This window comes from Temnothorax longispinosus, chromosome 12, assembly GCF_030848805.1.
Source record: "Temnothorax longispinosus isolate EJ_2023e chromosome 12, Tlon_JGU_v1, whole genome shotgun sequence".
In the NCBI taxonomy this organism is placed as follows: Eukaryota; Metazoa; Arthropoda; class Insecta; order Hymenoptera; family Formicidae; genus Temnothorax; species Temnothorax longispinosus.
The window spans coordinates 2,059,291-2,077,917 of record NC_092369.1 but is presented as its reverse complement, the minus strand read 5'-3'; the positions used below and the strand labels follow the sequence as shown (position 1 = coordinate 2,077,917).

General features: G+C 30.8%; 1 protein-coding gene across 6 annotated transcripts in view; it reads left to right on the top strand.

The window, feature by feature from the left end:
* Nfi (Nuclear factor I) overlaps positions 1 to 12,951 on the top strand; it is a 47,785-nt gene extending 34,834 nt beyond the window's left edge. For all 6 annotated transcript variants that reach the window (XM_071794809.1, XM_071794805.1, XM_071794804.1 and 3 more), the window contains one exon: positions 76 to 12,951. In XM_071794809.1, the coding sequence (XP_071650910.1) occupies positions 76 to 308 (233 nt within the window). In that variant the 3' untranslated portion in view covers positions 309 to 12,951. The remainder of the gene's footprint in view (positions 1 to 75) is intronic.
* Positions 12,952 to 18,627: the final 5,676 nt, after the last annotated feature.

Genomic DNA, 18,627 nt, shown 5'->3' with positions numbered 1-18,627 from the left:
CTTTACCAGCATTGAATAGCGATATTAGTAAGGTATATTTCTTTTCTTGCTTAAAACAAAAATATATTGTTTTAGAACGGTATTTTCATCCTGTGCATACGAGTGGCGTAGTGGATAAAAATGGCAGTGGTAATTTAATAGGCAACGAACTCGGAGTAAACACAGATCCTGCGTCACATCATCACCAACAGCAGCAACAGCATCAACAGCAGCAACAACAACAAGTACAGCAACAGCAATCATCTTCGCAACAGCAGCAGCAGCAAGTAATGGCAGATAAATCCAACGGACCCAAGTCTCCTCCGTGACAGTGGAGTCTGAGAACGGAAAGTCTCGAAAGACTCACAAACCCGTCGTGTTTGTCAGGATCGGTACTTAGCGTTGCATATAATAATTATGCCGAAGTCACGGCTGAAGCCGAGTTCGAGAGTAATTGTCAGGAAGCTATGCCTCGTATTCAATTACGTGATTTAAACTTGCGGAGAATAGAATGCTTAAGAGTTCGATCTTAATCTATATATTACAAAGTGAGAGAATAAGAATGCTCTTTTCGAGGAATGCAATTGAGAAAAGAAGAGGTTCGTTGATTCATATTTATCAGAATGGATTAGTACTATACAAAGTTTCATATTGTGACAACCTAACCAAGTATTTTATAGTATAGTTTATCATGCGGTAGAATTCGCGACGCTTAGAATAGCCATAAGTTAACGTCGCCGTGCATGCCTTATCCTGCTCGAGAACAGAAACTTGTCTACGTACAGTGTCTTACAAAGAAATATTGTTCAAGCTATAATGTAACGTATTTAGATAAAATGACAAATTTAAAGTTTCAAAAGTTGGTACACACAAACGGTTGGACACGATACTACATGATAGTGTGGAGTATTGTTTTGATCTGTAGTCAACTACACATAAACTGCACTTGTATCAATCGATACACGGTCCATGAGTTACAAATAATGGTCTAAATCGTTTTCATTTCTTTTTATTTCTTTGTCTCCTCACCCTCTCTCTTTTTCTCTTTCTCTTTTCTATAGTTTTTTTGTGGCTCGAGATATACAAATGAGAGTAACCGAGTTCCCTTATTCACACTATTTAAGCAGTCCTTTAGAAGATCGCGATCGCAATTGTATCGCATTGCAATACGGTAATCTTCTAGTGCTGTATTATAATAAAAAAATTCGTTATTTTCATAGTAAAATTATTGTGATATACCCGCAAACACGTTCTTTCTAATAAGTATACAATTATAATACTACTTTGTTTTCGATAATGATACTGAAAGGAGGTGTGGAAGTCGGGAGATTCTTTTATCATATACAAAAACGGTAAAAGCGTTTATTCGGCTCCCGCAAGCGCAGAATACTCCTCTTTATGTCGAAAACTTTTCGAAAGATTTCCATCTGCATATTTTGATATTCGTTTAACAGTGCAATAAAAAGCAATATGCTTATCAACGACTCTTTGTATATCTGTGCCAAAGTTTTATCTCTCTTTCGAAAAATTATTCTTTTACGTTTATTTCAGAACTTGCGCCACATTTTTGGAGCACAAGTATATACACGAATTTCCGTGTATTTCTCTTTTGTAGAGTTTATTGTGTATTGCGTATTAAAAGTATCGGAGTAAATACGGACGTAGCTTGAACAAATAAAATTGGTTATCTCGTGTATAGCGTATCAAGGTATGTATGAATAATTCATGAGAAACGAATTGGTAACACACATGGGTCATCCGTCGAATAATCGAACCATGTATAAAAGTTTTCCGTGCCAATGATACAGCACGCGTGCGCACCATTCTCTTTGAATAACAATATTATTAAATTAATAACGGATTAACGCGAGAAAAATGTTGGTGGAGATAAACGGTTCTACTTTAGAGATCCGTTAAATCCGCGCAGATTTGCTGATTTACGAACGCGTGATATTCGATAGTAAATATAGCATCGTCGCATAATGCTCAGGCTAGTACTAATATTAAGGAAGAAGAGAGCTAATGATAACTAGTCATCAGAGGCTGCTAATTAGAGACAAGATGGATATGTATCGTTTAATAGTGGATTTTAGACGCTTAATTATTTAAATATGTTATCGGCGATATCGATATACATATATCGAAGGAAGAAAAACATAGCAGTATCGCATTCAATATAACAGTTATTGCGAATAAAGTTCGAATTTTGTATAAATTTTGTTTTCGGCAATAATGAATTTTGTGGCAACAAAATACATCGAGAAAAGAAATGCATAAAATATGAAATTACTGCTACGGGTTTACTATATTGTATATAAAAGATACTGGATTAATTCAATAATAACTAAAAAATGTTCGTTATTTATTTTATAATTATGACAAGCAAAACGTTTTTGGTATATATTCGTAAATTGATCAAATATTTCAGAAATAATATTCTTAATTTATAAAATAATTTTCTTTTTTTTTACATACAAGTGACAAAGAATATTCAAACTCGTTTTCGTTATCATCCGTAAACAAACGAATCTAAATGAAATAATGAAAGCATTTGATTTACGTGAGCGAGATGTTATCAATTTTATGTGCATTATATCCATATAACAAAAAAAAATCAGTTATATATTAATATTATATTATTAAGATTATTTGTTGAAACAAACAACCGTACGTTTTTGCGTTTTTTTTTTTTAATGTGTTCCTTTTTTTAGTTTTATTAACGTTTAAAAATTCGATGAAGATTTATTGAGGAGATTCACGGTAGGAAGAGAAGAACCATATTTTAAAAATTATTTTTAATCGAGTGAATATTTAATCCAATGGTACAAATATCCTCTTTTCTAAAATTTAACGCGATATAAATTGCATTAAATCTTATCATAATCATAATATCACTTGAAACTTATTTTGTAATATATTTTAATTAATATATTTTATATTTATAGCACGGTTTCTTTTAAAAAAAACGTAAATATGGTGGATAGATCATAAGGCAAGATTATAAGCTAAACGTTTGCGAATGTAGTTGAACAAATAACTTTCCACATGCTAGCGGCACATATAATTGTTTATCTTTATCTTTATAATTATTTATCCATCATTAGAAAACATGAATTATTTGATTGAATATTAACTCTCGGTTGCTAAAAATGGAGAGATAATTCTACTTGTCTATTCCAAATAAGTCAATTTATTTTATGAGAGTCGAGATATGAAGTATCAACTTTAAATTTACAGTCATATAAATAACATATGTTATAAAGTTTCCTCGAGAAAAGATGCGCGAAGAAAGTGCGAGTGTGTGGACGCACGTTTAAAGTGGAAAAATCGAAATAAACCCAGCGATAGAAGATGAGAAGATGTGAAAAAGAGGAGGAGGGGAGCACTGTATCAGAAGAAGTAAAATATTTTATTATTTGAATCATGAAAATAAGATCACAGATCGGCAAAATGTTTTATTTCCTTAGTTTTTCCCTCTTTTACTAAATTAAAACTAACGTTGATCCTTAATTAAAACATGTTATCGTTACAATTTTTGTAGTGACTAAAAGTGTTGGAAAAATAATGAAATTGATGATGAGGAATCCATTATAGAATCCTTTTACCTCTATTTTACATTTTTATTGATAATATTTGGATGTTACGTTGGTTACTTGCTCATTACGTTTGAAATTATATTTGCATTATCTTCATTATCACATAAGATACCTAAGAATACAGAAAGTAAGAACAAAAACAATTGCGTCGAAATTAATAATCTAACAATTTATTGATTTACAGTACGAACAAAAGCTATAAAAGAAATTTAAGAAATACGGGAATTCTACTCATGCACTGTGTCAAGGGTTAACTTAGCTTGCTAATTTTATAAAGATATATTGATTGTGGTGTGCATGAATTCTACCATATGGTCTCATCAATGATGAGTCTTGTGACTTTTCTATGATACATTTTCTTAATGTAGGATTTGAAAATTATCATTAATTTGATCTAAAAGTCACTAATCATCGATTCTTTGTTTCTTGTAAAAATTCTGCTTAAATTAATCAATAGTATTTTATAAACATTTTACAAGCATTCTCAAAACGTGCAATATTGTTCAAATTTTAACGCGTATCTCTTATATTAATAATAAAAATCCTGCATATGAATATATGTTTATTAAAAAGAAGAACAGGAGTTTCTTAAAAACAGGTAAACATACACTCTGTAATGAATCATACCATTTTTCAAGATAAAAAAGTGTTTAACATTTTGAAAGGTACATATATAAAACTCTACACAGAATGCTACATGTATAACAAAATAATAAGTAAATTACACAAAAAAAAAGAAGAAAAGCAGTTCAAGTTTTATTGATAAAAACAAAAATACTATTACTTGATTAGGTAACAATAATAAAAATGGACTTGATAAGTTCATAATAAAATTAAATTATTGTATGTTTTTGGTGCAGTTATATGCAATATATGAAATAATATCATTTTTATAATTACTAATTATATTGAAGATTATAATCATGATAAAATTGTTCGATATTATTATTAACATCACAACTAGGCTTATTATTAAACTGCTGCAACAACAACTGTTATTACTAGTGCTACGAGTAGTGCACCATTACTAATTTATTGTTATTAATATTTTGCTATTAAATATATTATTATACTAATTCTATTATTACTCCTGTCTTATACTATTACACTGTTACTGCTATGTTTAAACAATGTTTACTGCAATGTTTACTGCTGCTGCCATCATTATTAATATTAACATTTCTACCGTTTTTATTGTAATATTAACACTATAATTACTACTACTACTATCACTATTGTTACTGCTACTGCTACTACTATTACTACTACTATTATTTCTAATACTACTACTTCTAATACTACGACTACTACTATTAATACTACTAATACTACCATTACTACTATTAGTACCATCACCATCAGGACTACCATTACTACTACCACTCATTACTACCACCAGCACCATCACTACTAACACTGTTTCTGATGCTGCTGCTGTTACCACTACTACTATTCCTGTTACTCCTGATACTACTACTACTACTACTACTACTGCTACTGCTACTACTACTACTACTACTACTACTACTACTACTACTACTACTACTACTACTACTACTACTACTACTACTACTACTACTACTACTACTACTCTACTATTACTATTATTACTATTACTACCCTTAATAATATCACTACTACAACGCCCAATGCTGCTTCTATTATCATCACTACAAGTATCTTTACTTCTCACACCATTAACACTACTACTACCACCACTACTATCTCTACTACTACTCCTGATACTATTACTATTATTACTACTATATATACTACTACTATTACTACTGCTACTACCACTACTATTATTATTACTAATATTACTACTACTAACACTACTACTAATATTATTACTACTACTGCTATTGCTACTACTAATATTATTGCTACTAATATTACCACTACAACACCGACTACTGCTGCTACTACTATTACCATCGTACTATCACCCTCATTACTAATATTCATCACACTACTACTACTACTACTACTACTACTACTACTATTACTACCACCACCACCACCACTACTACTACTACTACTACTACTACTACTACTACTACTACTACTACTACTACTACTACTACTACTACTACTACTACTACTACTACTACTACTACTACTACTACTACTACTACTACTACTACTATTAATGTTACTATTACTATTACTACTATTGATACTATTATCGATACTAGTACTATTACTACTGCTATTTCTACTACTACTTCTTCTACTACTACTACTACTACTACTACTACTACTACTACTACTACTACTACTACTACTACTACTACTACTACTACTACTATTGCTCTGCTACTACTATCACTATCACCACCACCACCATTACTACTACTAATGTTGCTACTACTATTATTATTATTACTATTACTACCATTATTATTAATAATGTTCCTGTTATTATTCTTACTGCTACTATACTTCTATTACTACAAGTACTACAAGTACTTTACTATTACTATCGCTGCTGCTACTGTTACGATAACAATTGTCATTGATACGACTATGACTCTACTGTTACTACTGCTGCCTTATGCAGTTATTACTACCACTGCTATTAATGGTTCTATCATTAATGATTCTATTTTACTATTACTATAGTAATATTTATGCTATTATTATCTTCATATTTCTATTATTAGTACTGTTGTTACAGCTATTACTATTACTATTATTATTACGTACCTTTATCACCATCTCACACTATTACCACCGCTATCAGTACCATTGTTACAATTACTATAGCTATTAATTATAATAATATTATTTCTACTACATCTAATATTACTAATAACAGAGTGATTACTACAATTATTAGATTACTACAATTATTATTGTATGAATCATCACTATTACAACCGAGTCTCTAATATTGTTGTTATTGATATTACATTGTTGCTATAATTTATATTAATTATTATTTCTTTATCAATTGCGTAATTACTTCTTTTTGTGCAATTATCATCAAAGTCGCAGTGTCAGTATTAATTATTATTTGTTAGGATATTTTGATGATATATTAATTGCGGAAAAAAATATATTATTAAAAGTTTTTTAAGCTAAAGTAAATTACAAATGTGTACGTGACGATATGAAGTATGCATGTGTAAGTGAGAAGATAACAGCGTTGATAAATTGCTATCCATTTTTAACCATGCTAATACAAAATTAATTAATAATAAATAAGTTTAAAAACTTGAAGATGTCATATACATGTCTTAAAAAAAATATATACATAAATTTAAAAAAAAACAGAGTGGTTCGGGATATGTGCATCGCAAAACATTTGTTTTTTTCCGATATGCATAAGAAAGAAGAAAGAAAAGAAGGAGTACGTTCATGTTGAATAATGTTCCTTAAGCGGGGAGCACACACTTTTGCATAACGCATAATGCGTAAGCATAAGAAAACTGATTGGTCTATTTCCTTATGCACATGTGTATGGACCAATCAATTTTCTTATGCTTACGCATTATGCATTGTGCAGAAGTGTGTGTCCGGGCCCTTACATCAAGTGATTGATAATGCATATGTGTAATTGATTAAAAAGTAACAATATAAGCAATAACTTGGGATTATTTATATAGGTGGATACAATGTTATCCTTTATGATCAATTTATGATAAAAATTTGCAATGGTTCAACAGCCGATTTATCAGAACTAAATGCAATTTAATTCTAATGTCAATTCTTTCTTCTCCTGTGTTTCTCGCAATAGTTTATCGCGTTATAATTTTAGAAGCGCTTTTGATTTTCTTAGATACTTTTTATATTGTAACAACATTTAACAATTTGTTAAAAGTTGTTGTGATACGTATGATACAATTATCATGATATTAGTACGTCGCTTTTAAAGCGTGGATGATAGAATAATGTGCCAACTGATATAATAATGTAAGTTAATTAGATCGTAGATTTATTTATCCAGAATAGCCGCATAAAAAAAATACACAAAGATAAATACATGAAAATCCGATTATGATAAGTAAATATAAATCTAATTAGAGATAGAACAATTGTACGAGTAGTTAATATTATTAATTATTAATTATTAATTAATGCTATTATTGGCACGCGTGCGACATGGCTAATACTCGAGAGACGTTATATTCCTTGGAAATATTTAAGAATATCTTATTATTATCCACAGGACATAATTTAATTTAATAGTCATTGGTTTTTATATCCGTCGAGTAAAAATATTTGTTTTGTTTTACTTAATATTATATCCGTTTGGCGTTTGCTAAAAAGAAGTTATCTACTTATATTAAAATAATTTACGTAAGAAAGAGTTGTATTGTATTAAAATATTTAGATTTTGTATAGTATATCAAGTTGCCTTGAACCGAAAGTGCATTAATAAATTGTTTCATCTCAACCGTCGTCGCAGAGAATAGATGTGGAGTTGTAATATGGATTATGCGATAAATCGATATGATAATTGAATAATTCAAAATAGAAATCAAGAGTCGCTGGTCATGATATATATATTTTTACTGAGACATAATTTATTTATCATAAATAAATGATGGTTGAAAAGGAGAATCTATGTTAGCTAAATAAATATTTTTAATGCATTATTATTTATATATGTATATGCATCAAGGACATAATGTCAACACACTAATAATTCGTAACTTTGCATTTTGTCATTATATTTGTATTGTACACTGTAAATCCAAGTGTGTTATTTCTACACGTATAAACGTTTAAAAATGACACATTTGACTGAAGCTCGTTTTACATGTTTTGTTGCGTGTTAAATTAACACGTTTAATCGTATTAATATTAATACGTTCAACCGTGTTAAATGACATCATTTAAAACGGCAAGAAATGTGTAAGAAGAGCTTTAGTTAAAATAACACACTTGGATTTGCAGTGTATTTGTCTCGTATCAATGAGCAATATTTGTCGCTCCACGCAATCCTCTTTTTCAATGTGCCGATATCAATTACTCTCTCTCTGTTTTCGTATAAGATAAATTTTAAATCTACTCTAATGCAGAACAACCTTTTCTAATTTGGTAAATTAAAGCGTAAATGTCAGATTTTGAATCATAATCTTAATATACGAAGGCAGAAAAAAATGTAGAAATACGTATAAATTATATTATTTATGTCAAGGAAGTCGAAACTTCGGAATTCCGATTAATTGAGCGCGAACGTCGTTATCCCGAGCCACTCACGTATCGCAAAAAGAGATGCGGTACGTTAGTTTTTAGAATTAGAGCAAGCCGTCGCACACGGAAAAAATAAGAAATCGTGAGATTTACATTATTCAAATATAGTTGATTTTATTATGTATACATGCACATCATAAACATTAAAATATGATAATTCAGTATTTAAGGTACTTGTTTAGCTAATGCAAAAAATTTGAGATAAAAAGGCAGCTGTTCTTATGATATCAGACAAGTATATCAGGATAATATTTTTTCCTTTTTTCTCGTGTTATTCTACGTCTCTGCTCACCTTATTTCTATTATACTTTCGTTCAAAGAGCTTCTTTATACAATACAGCAAAATATTGAAATATATATGATGAGAAATTTAAAGTTTGAGACAAAGAGAAAATCGACAAAGGGCCATATTAAAAACTGAGAGCAACGTTAAGTATGTGTGTATATATGCTCATGTGTATATGTATGCTTGCAAATGTTACTATAGATATCAAACTTCCGTTTCAGATTTTATCCTGCCAATAATATCCTCCATTTCATTACATCTTTGTATCCATGATATGTGATTTTTGTCGCATCTTTATATAAAAAAAAAAAAAACGGAATTTATAATATTTAAATTTCTGGAAATATCTGTGGGTTAATTTTCTTATAATATTAAATATGTACTCTTTGATCTAAAGCTGTACGAATATATGAATGGCTCTTATGCTACTTTAATATGGATATGAGAGACATCAAATAATGAAGGTATTGACGAAATAAGGTACAGCTTTCTTTGATAAAAATGTTGGTACAGCTGTCTTTGATGAAAATTTTTAGTGTTGCTTATAACGACAATGCCATTAATAACTACCAAATTCAAACTGACAGTAGCTAAATATGATACGATTGACAACGTAATTATGTATAAAAATGAATGATAGCATGCCTAATTTTATTTTTACTTGCAAAAAAGATTAAAATCTTGTTTTTAAAATTTTAAAATAATTATATTTGTTGGTAACGAAAACTATGACATGTTTTATATAAAATTATCTTTGTAAGTAAACAAATAGGAAAAGTGTTTAATTCGACAGGAAAAAAACAATGTCTAAAGAGTAACACATGCGCGGTGTAAGATGCGGAAATATTATAGAAAGGTAAAATCTTGCATCATCAATTCAGTGCAACGTGCTTTCTGAGATAGAATGGTAACAATAGCTACGACTTATAAAGTAGTAAAAAGCTAGATAAGATAATAGTAAAGAGCTGTGCGTGTACAAGTTTATCCGCGAGAGATAACATTAGAAATAAGTATTATAAATATAAGTCCTAAAATATATTAATATATAATAATAATAATATAATATAGTAGTCGGTAAGTAATAATATACTAGTACCAATAACATTAGACACAGTTATATGAATAAATGAAATAGTAATAATAGTAATAGTACTAATAACGATAATAATGATGATGATAATAATAATAATAACAACAATAATAATATTAATAATAATAATAACTACAATAAAGATGACAATAATAATGGTAATATTGCTCTTGTTGTACTTATTATTATACATATTTATCGAATATTTATTTAGCAAATAGTTGTGTAGTATTATTGCAAAATGTATTTACAGAATGACAAATAGACATGCAAAACGATTGAAGGAAAGCGTAGGAACATCAAAAATACATAATATAAAGTTATTTTATAAAGTAAAAGTTTCGATAATACGCTTGCTTCGTCTCATCAAGATTGCTATATATAGTATACAATTTGTATACTACATATAGCTCTCTCTCTCTCTCTCTCTCTCTCTCTCTCTCTCTCTCTCTCTCTCTCCGATTACATATACAAATATCCTCTACTTTTGGAAAGTTTATTTTACGCCACTTTGCTTTTATGAAAGATCTACATTAGTATCCGTTTTCGCTAACCAAAAGAAATCCGAGGAGAATTTTCGCTTTTACGAGAAAAATTTTCCCCATATGAATTAATGGTAATTGTTTCTTCGCTTCATGTCATTTCGGCTTACGGAAGATTTCATAGAAACGCTCAACTTTCGGATAGCAGGGGAAACCTGTATAATTAAAAGTAAACAGGTTTATATACAAAATAGCACATCTACATATATATGTATGTGTGTATATTTATGCTATTTTGTGTATAGATCTTTTTACTTAATTGTCTATGTAGTCGAATAGAAAGGCTTACAAAGTAGCACAAAAATGCAAGGTGCTTAAACCCTCTCTACCTAAAAGTGTAAAACACAAAATTTATATATAATGATACAATTTAGTTTTACATACATCTACAATTTTTATCCAACTGATAGGGAAATAGTGATAATTATTTAAAAAGTTGTCAGTTGACATGAGAAATTGTTACTCGATATTGATTTCTAGGATTAGTATATTATAGTATACTAAGTATACTGTAAGAGTAAGTAAAGCGCTTATTTTATTCGACTTATATTGAAATTAATGTCGAAATGTCAGAGCAATAAAATGTATAACAATTAGAGAAGTCTTCGACTGAAAGCGCTAATGTTGCGCCGATGCGTAATGCATCGAATAATAAAATTTATATTATATATGTATACCTATATAATATTTAATATTTGACATTTTGGCAAACTTTAAAAAAAGCTTTAAAGATCAATAAGACAATGTTTATTAGAAGAAGGAACAAATGCTCGTTTTTATACCTTTTATCGAGAATTTTTTACATAGCAAGTGTCGAAATGTGACCGGAAAACTCGTCGTTTTCCGGTCACAAAACTTAATTTGTAAGATATAAAATGTAATATTTATTCCAGAAGCTATAAAGCAAGAAAAAAAGAAGTAATGTGCAAAAAATTTGTGAATTGATGATACAGTATGCTTTATCTTATTTATTTCGAGAAAGAGAGATAAGTCCTTATAATAATTAAAACGTTAAAATTGCTCTATTTACATATGTTATTACTTTTACATTTAAACACATATATTAATTAATAAATATAATTATATTTTTTATTAAAACACATCATTTTGCTGGTATGTATGTGTGTTTAATATAAGAGTATACGTTGACTTTTTTATAAAAGAAGGAAACGAGAAGATTATTAATAATGTTATATATAATTAGTGTTGGTTTCTCCGTGAGATTTTTATTAGAATATCATGTATCTCTTATTTCCGAAAGCTATACTACAACAAAACTGGAAATCGTAGTTTATTATGCAACAAAAAAGTTTATTTTTGGAAATAAACTACTCACACATTACGTAACGTAACGAAACATACTTTTCACCGGTTTTATATATTTTTTTGTTACGCACATATTTTTTCATAAACTTTATTTCTTTCTTGTCAATATTTCAAACTCGGTACGCACAACGCATAATTAAGCGATTATATTAAATTATGTGAAAATAAAAAAACAGTGATATCAATCAAAATTATTTTCGAGTAATCGTTCCTTCAGTAAGAATACTCGTTGTCTCTTGTAATATTTTTTTTACACGCACTATCGCTATAATACACATGTAATTAAATTTCGTTTAATGTGTAAGTTACACGCAGCGTAGTAGTCATTATTTCTTGATCGAAATTCACAATTTGCACATTTTTGTGACAGTGTTTTTTTATGATATACGAACGTTATATATCAGGGAATAGAATAATTAGCGTAATACGCCGTTAGAAACGAGTGATAAATACCGCTTCGCAGTGATGGGGAAAAAACGCGTGCAGAAGACAGGAAAAATCTACTTGCACGTGCACTGCACGCGCGCGAAAAGCAAGATAAGAGAAATAGAAAGCATTCACGGTGGTGATAGTGATGTTAAACGACATTAAACAGAAAAAAGAATGTTGCGATACACGAAAATTATCTTAGAACGCCTTCTGGAGTAAGCTCTTTTTCTGCAGAGAAATAGCGGGAGGAAGAAAGCGCAGAAGAGTAAAAGTTCTAACGTTTAATATTAATAATAGCTATAATATTTATAGTAAAGGCCGGTATTCTTTCGACGAACTTAAAGTTAAGAAAAGAAAGGTTCCTTTGTAACCTTTCTACGCCAATGTGTGATGCGTTGTGTCCATACTGTCATTTATATATATTAATATATATAAATATATATATAATGTACTATATATCCGACAATATTGATTAAACTTCTTGATATTATAAAGATATATATGTAATATTTTTCCCCCTATTTTTTCCTAAATATTACCCTTTATATTTTTCCATAAACCGACATATTATTAATATCGTAATTTATCTTTCTTTTAACGATATCGCGATTCTACTTTTTTTTTGCATTAGAACAATCAAAAAGATTTATTCCGCATTTCATATATCTTTATTTACTCTTTCCATCTGCTGGATCCAAAATACGCATGAACCATTGCAATTACGCATTTATTTCATCTTAAACCCGAAAAAAGTGTTGAAAGCTGCGATTGGAACGGGCAATGACTCGTAGGCTGAATCACGTAAGATTTTCAAACGGAGAACTCCCAATTTCGTAGATGCACGGGCTTCGAGGGCGTCGACCCTGCTATACAACGGATAGATGATAAATTCTTAGCAGTTTCTGGGTCATCGCTGAGAGAAAATCATCATGTAGTGAAGCATCATCGTTGAGCAACTCGCTCGGTGGTATAGTGTCTCCGGTAACCGCCTCGTACTTGTCGGACGTCGGACGTCTCATCTGACTCGAATTTATTCGAGCTCGGCCCTTTCGCGCCTCACTCACGAAGCCCTTCTATCTTTAGAAAGTCGTTTTAAATGTGACACGATGTTACGCAATCGCAGATTACGTCCCGATGATGATGACAAATAGTTTGTCCATTTTAACTGCACTTTGCGAAAGTTTGGAAAAAAGAAAACCAAATAAACAAATATATATATATTGTACATTATTATATATAAATATGTATCTGTGTTTATATTTTCTTTCAAATATTTATAACAAATTGCAATTGAAACGGATAAATCTGCTTATGACCGCGGATTGACAAAATAAGACGTTTTAAAAGGCTATAAAGATTGATACGAAGTAATAATTAGCCTAGTACTACATAAAAAAACCTTTTTAAAAAGAGTAAAAAAAGGGCGCCAAGTATTCGCGCCCTGTTGTCCGTATAGCTATTGCACGAAACAATATTGTTTTAATCTATTTTTGCTATAAAAGTAGTGATATTAGATATCGTGCCAAGTGAGCATGAATTTATACATATAAAATTTAGTCCTTTCTCACATAAATGTATAACTTAATTTTTCTATCGTACTTAATAGAATAATAAAATATTTAATATGAAATAACTTGTTAGTTGTTAATGAACATGAAAAATTATGTTTACCATAATATTTAATTCTTTTATTATTATGCCTAGTAAAATAACAGAATAATACTTGATCCAATAAAACTTGGCGTGTTGCGCTAAACAAATGTTCATGCAAAGTTTCATGTGCATGTGTGAAGCTTGTGCGAATGAAATAGACTTATAAGGTTTGCATAGATGCGCTTATTTAGCAACGCCAAGTTTTTTTGGAACAAATATTCTGTTATTTTAATAGGCATAATAATAAAAGAATTAAATATCATGGTAAATATAATTTTTCATGCTCATTAACAAGTTCTTTTACATTAATCCATCCATCCACAGTCCTATTACTCGTGTCCGAGCGTGGTGACTTCTCTTTATATAAATATGTTGCGCACGTAGATTATACACATTGTATATGGGACCGACAGTTTAACGCTGATTCCGAATAATTTTTTAGAGAAGCATTCTTGGCAAGACATACTCTCGGTGGTTTGCCATTGCCTTCCGAGAGGAGAACGAGCGAATATAATTTTGGCTCTGCCGGGAATCGAACCCGGGACTTCGGTTCAATAGACCATCAGTGCGCTCGTCTTCAGACATTAAATATTTTATTATATTCTATTAAGATAGGTAAAAATTCATGCTCACTTGGCACGATATCTAATATCACTACTTTTATAGCAAAAATAGATTAAAACAATATTGTTTCGCGTAAAAAAGGGCGCGAACACCTGGCGCCCTTTTTTAACCTTTTTTTAAAAAGGTGTTTTTATGTATAAATAAATAACATTATCATTTGTAATTGTTTTATTTTTAGTTGTTCTTCTTTAAAACGCGATCAAAAACATGATTTAATTAATTGTTGAAAAAAGATGCATAGACAAAATTTTAATCTACGAAATTAAATATATATTTGATACAAAATTAAATTAATTATGTGCGACGTGCAGGATTAAACGTCATCGGAAACGTACAGTTGTCAACCGCGCGATCAATCTGTCACATGGGAGAACTTATCGCTTCCGGGTCGAGGCCTAACGAGTTGAGGTGATCGTTTCATCTTTTTTCTCTCGTTATGTCGACACATGACACCCCATGTGTTACGTAATTCCGAGAGGAGAAATCGGGCCAGGCGGAGAAAGCTACTAAGCCCTTTACCTAGCAAAGGTACCGCGGCCTTGAGGGATAACGTACCGCGAGCGCGATGCAGCCGATGGCATGTATACATTATACATTGTTGCACGTGGTGTGCTAGGTCGTCGACCCTCTTTCTTTTCTTTCCTCCATCCCCTTTTCTTTCTTCTCTCTTACCATTGGAATCTTCTTTCCACTTTCTACTTTAATGTCAACTAATAGTGACCCCTTTCAAATCCATTCACGCACTCTCTAATCTGTTGTCTAGATTTGATCTCTACGCGAATGCTTGGAACCCGATAGCGCTCGCGAAGTCGTTGAGCTTTGTTTCACAAAATTACAAAAGTAGTATCGTTTCCATAATATTTGATTAAAACAGATTGCAACATCAGGAAGTTGATATTACAATTTAAATGATACAGCTTTTCAGCTTTTCAATTTACAGTGCTATTTGCGAGTGCTATTTAGTAGAAAGTTACAATTGGAATTAAGGAAGAAGATGCACTTAAAAATGACGAAAATATCAAAGTTTTTATAATTTAAAAAGGAAATTAAATTCATCTAATTTCTTTTCTTGTACATTTTAAACTACCCATATAAAATAATTTCTGGATATATTTAATAATAAATGCCTAAAGAATGAAGTTGAACGTAGTCTTTGCGCGAATTGGAGTAGGCATGGCACATCTGCGACGACAAAAATCTCGAACAAAAGTTTCTCAATTATATATAGTTATTATTAGATATCAATTTTATTTTCGATTTTATTCTGACTGTTACAAAAGTTTGTGCAAAAAACACAAATATTGCATACGCTATACAAATATAAACAAAATTGCGCAATATAATTATGGAAAGTTAATAAAAATGATAAAATATTAATAAAAATTATAAAAAGTCCTTACAAATGATGAACATGTCAATGAAAACCAGAATTTGAAATGAGCACTGAAAAATGCTCGATATTTTTACAGAGGGTCCCAACGAATGCCACCAGGATTATTTTAAAGATTACGCAAACAGCATGCATGTCTAAAAGACGCCATAAAAATGTCTTTACGACGTCTTTATTTTTAGACATATGTGCTGTCTGCGATAATGATTTTCCTGAAAAACGCCGAGACGCATCAATTTTCGAGAGAGAGAGCTTTGTCACAAATTCATCTACTTTGGGGTAGGCGAGGTAACAACCCTCTCAAAAATCTTAAATAGCAACAGGGGTCAAGTAGCGCATTATTTTAAAGATCTTTTAATTCTTTTTACAATGGCGCGCTTAGTTTTTTTTTAAATTACTTGTGACCCAATCATTTCCGAGAAAATGCGTTTCGAAGTTTCAGATAGGTATAGCAATACTCACCAAATCTTCAATTTAACGTATTAGTTCTAATGACACCTTGTATTACGCTGCCGCTTTGTACGCGTTAGATTAAGGGTCCAGCAGCTATAACTAAATTCTATTGTTGTCTGCCAAGTTGTAACACTATATACATGTATAATGTATAATATACATATAATTTAGTAGAGATGTGTGAATCAAAGATTTTTTATGTCGAATTTAATCAAATCGACAAAATTTCATCTGAATCGAAACGAATCGAATGAAATTGAATTAAATTGTTAACATATGATTTTTAATTAACAATATAATTATTATTAGATTGAATTTTAACACGTAGATAATAAAAAAATATTTTTCTGTGGAAAAGTAGTATTGATTATATATAATATAAATTCTTTTTAATGCAAAAAACATATTTAAATATTTAATATAAAACTAATAAAATATACTTTACTTAATGTTGTAGTAACTGAAACAATTAGACGAAAAATCATAGATTATTAAAATACTCTAATGTAGCATCCAATAACATTATTTATAATTACATAGATAGAAATTAAAATAACAAAATATACAGTTACTATTTTTTTAAACTTTTATTTACAATTTGATAGGATCACAGAGCATGTGTAAAAAATTAGAAATAAACTTTTGGACTACTACTTAGCCGCTCAGTGAGCGATTGTAATACTGTCTGTTGAATGCACTCACTGAATATATCTATTAGGTAACATGACCGTACTGTTTTGCTTATTAATGGGAAATATGATTTTATGAAATTGGCGATTATACATGCAGAGTACGAGAAAAAGTATCAGACCAGTAAAATATCTTAAGAACAATGGATTTTAGAAAAAAATGTTCCAGACAAAAGTCGTAAGGTTTAAAAAGATACATTTAATGGCAGTATTAGTTGACCATAAGTAGCATTGCCAAAGTCAAGTTAACTTAATTTTTTTTAATGGAAATTCTAATTTTTTACTGTATTATCTTTTTCTACTAGATAATTTGAACAACTTTTGTCTGAAACATTTTCTTCTAAAATTCATTGTTTTCAAGATATTTTATCGATCCGATACTTTTTCCTCATTTTGTAGGTACCTATATATGTATATAATGATTCGTATTCGATCTAGAGATGCTTATAAATTTCCGAATAGTATTCAAATTATAAAAATTCGAATTCGAATCGAATAGTTTGCATATCTCTATAATTTAATTTGCATTTATTTATTCTATATAGCGATTACATTTCTATATGTTCATGTTTTTGCGTCGAATTATATCAATAAAGTTGTCTCACGTGGCGAATGTTTTCCTTTCTTTTAGTCGTACACAATTAGTCTATCATGAATGGATTATCGCCAACACTAAAATATATTATTACATTAATTCAAAGCTAATAAAAATACTCGACATCACGATGTTTGTATCAGTGAGCTAACAGACAAAAATCCGCGAAACTCTCTAAATAATATACGCGTACACAACTTCGATTTCTCTTAAATCGGTTAATCAAATCTACATTCGCAATATCCACGACATCTATAAGACATTAGCCCGAATCCGAGTCGCGAATGTGAGTCCCAGCGGACATGAGTCCTGCCTGGCCCCAAATAAGCGCAAAACAAGGGTCCATGGTCCATCCATCGGAAGAAAGAGAGAGAGAGAGAGAGAGAGAGAGAGAGAGGGTTCGCGTTTCTCCCGCTCCAGCACGCCGCAGCCGTTTCGGTTTCAGCGGCCAGCGCGATCACGCAACTCGTTTCTAAGGTCGCCGTACTCGCCGTCTCTTGCTCGCTCTCTGGCATAGCTTAAAACAAGTCGCGTTGAGATTGGTCAAGGTACGACATCGTTTTAGACCCGCTCTTTCGCTCGATCCTCTCCCTATCCCCTCACTTCTCCTTTTCATTTTCCCACTCCGTCCCTCCATCCAATGCCGCCGCCGCCGGCGCTGTCGGCTGTCGCCGCTGCCACCGCCTCCATTGCCGCGCCGGTTCAAGCTGGTTCGTCTCCCCCTTCTACCTTCTACCCTCCAAGCGTAGCATTAGTCTCCGCGTCTCCGG